Source organism: Octopus bimaculoides, chromosome 7 (genome assembly GCF_001194135.2).
Source record: "Octopus bimaculoides isolate UCB-OBI-ISO-001 chromosome 7, ASM119413v2, whole genome shotgun sequence".
In the NCBI taxonomy this organism is placed as follows: domain Eukaryota; kingdom Metazoa; phylum Mollusca; class Cephalopoda; order Octopoda; family Octopodidae; genus Octopus; species Octopus bimaculoides.
The window spans coordinates 3,733,640-3,740,961 of record NC_068987.1 but is presented as its reverse complement, the minus strand read 5'-3'; the positions used below and the strand labels follow the sequence as shown (position 1 = coordinate 3,740,961).

Genomic DNA, 7,322 nt, shown 5'->3' with positions numbered 1-7,322 from the left:
GAATAGACAAAAAAACAAAAACAAAAAAAAAATGCAATTATTAATTAAAATTACTCTGCATTCACTTAATTAGTAGACAAATTCTGAAGAATCAGTTTTATTTATAAAAAGACATTTACATTTTAGCTTCAGTTTAAATGTTTCATTTGAACTCTCTTCATCGAAGTCTATTCTCTATGTAGCAAAAAGTATCAAGTGCTTCTGCGGTTTACCAAAGAGTAGCAGAAATATTTTTGTTCTTTCATGACACCCTCAATATAGTGATTATATATATATAAATATATTTTTATTTGAGCATTGAATAACCAGGGTAAAATACAGTAAAAAGGTGTTCAGAGAAAAATTCAACCCTTCAGCATTTAAACTGGCCATATCCAGCCTCTCACACCTTCCCTACAATGTTGTTCTAAAAATAAACAATCCCATCATCAAGATAATGCATGATTAACCATTTTATAACCCTGCTTCTGTTTTATTCACTGCCAGTTTAAATGCTAAAGGGTTAAAGGAAATTTTGATGAAATTTAGACCATTTTAAAAAGGGGGAAGATTGTATAACAGAACCAAATAGGTTGGTTTTTAATCAGGTTGGTATTTAATCAGTTAATTCAGAACAATGTGAATGAATAAACCTTTCAATTTGAGTGAGTAATCTGAATGTTAAACAGTTAATGCTTATAGAGTAACCAACACTAAAATAAAAGTTCTTTTTAGCTCTAGTTTAATGATGGTGAAGAACTTCACATGGGAAATACATCAATAACAAATATATTCCTGTAAAAAAATTGACTGAAGGGTTTGAAAAAAAAAGACAAAAAAAAAAACTAGGAGCTAGCTGAGGAGTGCAGTGCTTGAAGGTCATAGAAAAAAGGAACATTGTTGAGCTTGGTCACATTGTTGGGGTTTACAGTTGTGCGAACATGAGGCAGGTGTGAGGGGGGGGGGTGTCAACAGGGAGGGGTTTTGTTTTATGCCTATGCAGTGTAGAATTCGAAGCAAAGCAAGCAGCAAATACAGATTTTTATCTCATCCCAACTCCACCAATTATTTATTCTACAATATTCTAACAAGGCAAAGTAGGCAGTGAATATAGTTCTCTAACTCTTCCAAACTCTACCAAATTTCTTAATTTTTTGACATGTGTCAATGTCTGTCAGAAACAATCAAACCATTCTTCTTTCTCAACACACTTCTGAAGATGTTGCTCCAACCATGATTCCATCTACCAGGTTTTACTTTCTTACTATTAGAACCAGTTGTCAGGTCTTTGCTCACCTGTTCTCATTAACCTGTCTTTACTCTCCAGGCTACACTTGACAGCCCAATTTCTTTCCAAAAGGTGAAATTCGTGAAGTACATGGAAACAACCATCACAGTAATTCATCTTTGTCCTTTAAATGTTAGCTTTCAGTTTCTCTCAAAGAGAGCATTTATTCTCCAGGCCATTAACTTCATCTGTGATCTCTATCAAATGCTCCGACAATCATTAATTGTTCAATGATTGTGCCTCCTGCACTCAGCACAACCATCTCAATGGCATCACCTCTCCCTAAAGCCATTCTTGTGCACAACTTTATTTTTCTTGCACTCTTTCTAAAAACTTTAAACACCAGTAAATCCATTGTTTCCTTAATTTGCTTCCCTAGCAATTGTCTCAATCAGAGAAGCTGTTATCCCTTTTTACATCACCCAACATTTTTTTCTTTTCTTACTCGCACCTCAAACAGAAAACCTGAGTGTAGTTTGGGAGGTGAGGGAAGATGCAGGCTGTGCAATGTCTGAAAGCATTTTTTACTTTGATGATGGTTAACCTTCAGGTGTTTTGATTGTGTGTGAACACCTCACAACCTCACAGATGACAATGAAACATATTCGCTGAACTGGTTTGAATGAGCCAAAAATGAAGCATTTTGTTGTTAAAGGTAATTCACAGAAACTAGCAAAGAATGTCTGGAGAGTGAGTCGTTTAGGGACATGTGGAGGATGGTAGAGTTTCTATGGTGCTGACAACTAGGTTAAACTTTATTCTTTGGAAATACAGTACCATGGACATGTAATTAGAATGGTGTAGGGAAGGACTGTAAGATTCTTCAAACAAAGCCAATCAGGAGAAAACCTAGAGATTGGCCAAGAAGATGTTTGGATAATATCCCAAGTCTCGGTTGGTCATGCTTAAGAATCTGGAATGTCTACTGACTGTTGCTTGTGAGCGGGCCCTATGGAGGAGGTGCCCGAGAATTCTGCTCCCATGACCATCCCAGAAATAGTGGGTGGAGAAAATGGTTGGTTGGATGGACAAGCATAGGATGTAATACTTGGAGACAAGTGATAAGAACAAAAGGTGGTAGTGATCTTGGAGGATAAGAATAAGGAAAAAAATTCCAGACCAAAAGTGAGGTGCTGAAAGTTGTCGTCGTGATGAGAGGCTTCTACAAAGCAATGACAAATGTCATTATGGAAAAGAGATAAAGACCTTATGCAGTGGAGGACAGTTGGCTATTCCTAAAGGCTTGTATTTTGGTACTTCTGATATGAGAGGTTCTGCAAGAAATAGTTAGTTTTATTGAACTGCATTAATTATACAATATTTTTGGTGAATAGACTTTTGGATTATCTTCAAGAGTAATCTTAATTTCATATCTGAAAAGAAACAGTACATAGGAAGGAGGAGAGAAACAGGACACAGGCAAGTCATGCACCAGATTCTATCAGTTTTTACAGAGAACCATTATTCTTTTCTGCTCTTGGCACAAGGCCTGAAACATTTGGGGAGGGGGGGGCCAGTCAATTACAACAACCCTAATACACATTTGGTACTTATTTTATTGACTCCGAAAGGATGAAAGGCAAAGTTGACCTTGGCGGAATTTGAACTCAGAACGTTAAGACAGATGAAATACCACTAAGCATTTTGTCCAGTGTGCTAACGTTTCTGCCAGCTCCTTGCCACCTTAACAGAGAACCATTATTGAGATAGCAAATTGTCAGAAACTACAGTACATTCTATCATTACTGGACTTCCATCTGTTTTATGGATTAGGAAAGATCTGCAACATAACATCTTTCAATGTATCTTAATCTTCTGTTATGTCTTCCATAAAACTTTCGCCACTTCTTCCCAATCCTCACAATCTCAGTTTTCATTCAACCAACAGTCAATGAATTCAAACAAATATCTTTAGAAGAACCATCAGCATCCTGCTACAGAGTTACAAGGATGTAAACCAATTAGGATAATGAATGCATAAAGAGCTACGGGTAAGGCTGAAACAGGCTTGTTACTCGAGTTAAAAAAAACTATAAATGGTTGGGAAAAGACGTTAAAAATAAATTGAAAATCATTTGTAGACTCACGATGGAATCTAGATCTAGAAAGTTCTGCTCTCAGTCCTATTTATTCTAGTTTAGAAGTAATCATAAAGACAGTCAGGCTTATTTCTATATCAACAAATCAGGCTGTTATTGCAAATCCTGTCAAATAATAATAATAATACAATAATAATAATAATAATAATAATAATAATAAAAGCTAATGAAAATAAATGAAATAGGGATCCAGATGAAACTAGTTTGTCAGCTTCTCAGAAAGTTTCACATCTCAGTGGATGAAGGGAAAGCAGAAGCAGTGATTGCAGAGTAGAAAACTAACAACCGTCCTTTTTAAGACAATAGGGTGTGAGATGAGGGAGGTTTTCAATATGATTTCTAGCAGGCCAAACGACTTTGCAGAGGCTTCTTTGTAAAGCTCAGCCAAACGTGTGTTGACAGGTGAGGCCGATGTGAGTGATGGAACAGAAATATAGTGAGTCAATATAAACAAAAAGACTTGCTCAAGAATGCTAATTAACTCTAATGAAATAGAGGCATGAGGAAATAATTTGAGAAGTCTTGTTAACAATAATTAAAATACATTTACATTAACCACAATGCACACACACACACACACACACACACACACAGGTGAGAGTAGTCCATTCTGGCTTGACCAGTAGCATTAGGAAATTTCTAGCTAGATTTGGCAGCAAAGTATTTCAATTTTCAAATAAAGTAAAGAACTTACGTGAATTTTGGAGTTCTTGGAGTTCATGATCAATGTGAACTTGCTCCTTCAGAAGTTCTTGTTCTTCAAGACTACAAGAAAAAAAAAAAAATGAAAACCAAATGCAACTTGACAGTTTATTTTACATTTACATTTAATGGATATTTGTCCACATCTTGTTTGTTGTTAACACAACGTCTCGGCTGATATACCCTCCAGCCTGGATTCTCATTCCTAAGGTATTTTTTGATGTTGTTGTTATTATTATTATTATTATTATCATTATTATTCAAGTCACTGCCTGGAATCAAACTTGGAATCTTGGGGTTAGTAGCCTGCGCTCTTAACCCCAAGATTCCAGGCAGTGACTTGAATAATAATAATAATAATAATAATAACAACATCAAAAAATACCTTAGGAATGAGAACCCAGGTTCGAAATTTCCCCAAGACACCTGATGAAGGCTGGAGGGTATATAAACCGAAACGTGTTAACAACAAACAAGATGAGGACAAATATCCGTCGAATGTAAATAATGTACATAATTCCTCATCTCTTAAATATAGAACTGTTTTATTTTACATTACTGGACTGGGGTAAGGGGGATAGGGGGGGGGTAAGGATCTGCAAATGTAAACCAAACAGTCATGCCATTAGAATGCAATATCTTGTAGTATTGAGGCTACATTTCCATATGCCGAGCTTAGCTTTGCCCTTCCTCCTTTTCAACAGATCCCAGATAAAATACTAGGGGCCAACACAGTGGAATTATTTTGTCCTTGTGTGTGGATCAGGGAATAGTTAATTGATTTACCTTTTCTGTTCTACTTATTTTAGTCACTGGACTGTGGCCATGCTGGGGCACCATCTTGAAGAAGTTTGGTTGAACAAATCCACTTCAGTACAATTTTTTTTACCTTTGTTTTAAAGTTTGGTACTTATTCAATTGGTCTCTTTTACTGAACTGCTAAATGGTGGGGATGTAAGCAAAACAACTGAAGTTGTCAAGCAATGATTTGGTGGGGGTGGGCGCAAATACAAACACACACACACACACCTGTGACATGCTTCCAGACAGTTTCCATTTACAAAATTCAGCCATAAGGCATTGGTTGACCTGGGGCTATAATAGAGGACACTTGCCCAAGTGGGACTGAACTTGAAACCAGATGGCTGCAAACTGAGCTTCTTGACCACACAGTCCCAGGCCAGTGTCTATTTGTCTGAGAAATATACGGTAGAAAGATTTATGGTGACTGAATAAAGAAACTCAATAGAACTTACTGGAAAACTAAATAATGTTCTTTCCTGACAAGTTCATTTTTTTCATTGATAATGTTAAACCATTCTGTCATTTTTCTGTCATATTCATCATCACATATTGCTGCAAGAAACAAGCCACAGATTATTTCTTCTTTTGAAAACAGAGCTATGAAGGTACAGATTCCATACAGTTTACTCTCAATGTAGTTTTACAACTAAAATGACAAACACCTAGTAATCTGAGAGGCAACAACAATAATAACAAGAATAATAGTAATAAAATACAATAGACATAAAAAAGCTTTGTGAAAATATTGGATAATATAGTAATTACATATGTCGTGATTATTATTATTATTATGACAAAGTATAAAAACATGTCCATACAAATACAACATTTTATATCTAAAATGGAGACATAGAAAAAGAGCAGTGTTCAGCTGTGCTAAATACTGTATAAAACAAAAAAATATTAAAAGCCATTAGAGCAGATCTGAATTCAATTCAAGAATTCAGGGCAATAAACAAGAATACAGGTTGTGTAGGAAATAGATTTGAAAGATACGATAAATAGGATTTATAATTTGGATGTACTTTAATATTTCTACTTCAGTTTGTCATATTCTGGTTTACAGTTGTTTTTTTTTTAACCCTTTAGCATTTAAACTGGCCATGTAAGGCCCAAATATTTAACCCATTCTAATTTCAAACTGGCCAGATTCAGCCTCTCACACCTATCCTACAATGTCACTCTATAAAATATACAATCACATCATAAAAATTTCAAAGCTATGAGATAAAACATGATTAATTCAAAACAATGTGAATAAATAAACATTACATTTGACAGACTAATCTGAATGCTGAAGGGTTAAAGTAGAAAAACAAACAAGTATGGAATATTCTGGATATTATTTAACTCCTGGTACCAACCTGCCTGACACTGTCTTGGTTTAACCCTTTTGATACCAACCCAGCTGAAGCCGGTTCTGGCTCTGTAGTACAAATGTCTTGTTTTCAAAAGTTCTGAATTAAAATCTTCCACCAAACCTTAGTCACAATTTATGTTCCTAACACTAGCTTAATGATAACTAAGTTATTTTACTAAATTCTTTGTTTTATTTAAAATTAATTGAAAGAAACACAGAGCATCTCAAAAGAAATACAGTAACGAAAGGGTTAATGACAGAAATATTCTATTTTAAAGTAATCTAAAGTAATCTACAATCTTACACCAATATTTCACATTAATCTGTTCCAAATATCATTGTAACCCTTTTGATACCTAACTGCTTGGAACGAACCCCTGGTTCTACGAAACAAACTCTTTTTTTTTTTAAAGTATCTTTTAAAAGGATTTTTAAAAGGACCTTCTATCAAAATTGCATGTAAAATTATGTTCCAAATACTGGTTTAATATCTGTGAAGTCATTTTACTAAATACTTCATTATTATCAAGATTAATTGAAACAACAGCAGTGTATTTCAACAGAAATATCGTAACAAAAGGCTTAATAATGACCTGGTTGTTTTAAAGATTAATTGAAACAAAGGCAGTGTACCACCAATCCATCTGAGACCACCCCTGATGATACGATACAAACTACCTGTTTTAAAAGTGATATAAATAAAAACCTTTCATAACAATTTCATGTAAATGTTTCAAACATCAGCTTAATGACTGCTATTTTGCTAATTTCTTCGTTATTTTAAAATCAGTTAAAAGAAAGGATGCATATTTCAGCAGAACTATGGTAAGAAAAGGAGTCAGAGTGATCTAAGTTCTATGCCTTCCAAATGAAGACGATGCACTGCAAAGGAAACATTCAGTTATGATATCTGCAAGACAGTGGCATCAAAAGACTTTTTTTTTCAAAAAACATTGGTTAGGAATTGAGACTGCAATACATAATATCAAAAATATAAACTTCCTAATACAAACTTGCAATAAAAATAAAACAAAACAAAAAAGATTTATGATAATGACACAACAACTAATTTCTCTTTCAAAGTTTGTAT

General features: G+C 34.5%; 1 protein-coding gene across 5 annotated transcripts in view; it reads right to left on the bottom strand.

Moving 5' to 3' along the window:
• Window positions 1–69: 69 nt before the first annotated feature.
• Window positions 70–7,322, bottom strand: part of LOC106871587 (MICAL-like protein 2) — a 63,089-nt gene continuing 55,836 nt past the window's right edge. For 3 of the 5 annotated variants that reach the window (XM_014918100.2, XM_052969163.1, XM_014918099.2), the window contains 3 exons: window positions 5,325–5,424; window positions 4,061–4,131; window positions 70–2,541 (listed from right to left, as the gene is read on the bottom strand). In XM_014918100.2, coding sequence (XP_014773586.1) covers window positions 2,453–2,541; window positions 4,061–4,131; window positions 5,325–5,424 — 260 coding nt within the window. In that variant the 3' untranslated portion in view covers window positions 70–2,452. Of the gene's footprint in view, window positions 2,542–2,587; window positions 3,472–4,060; window positions 4,132–5,324; window positions 5,425–7,322 lie in introns of those variants that run through there. The other 2 variants (XM_014918101.2, XR_008264550.1) reach the window with 2 other exon arrangements.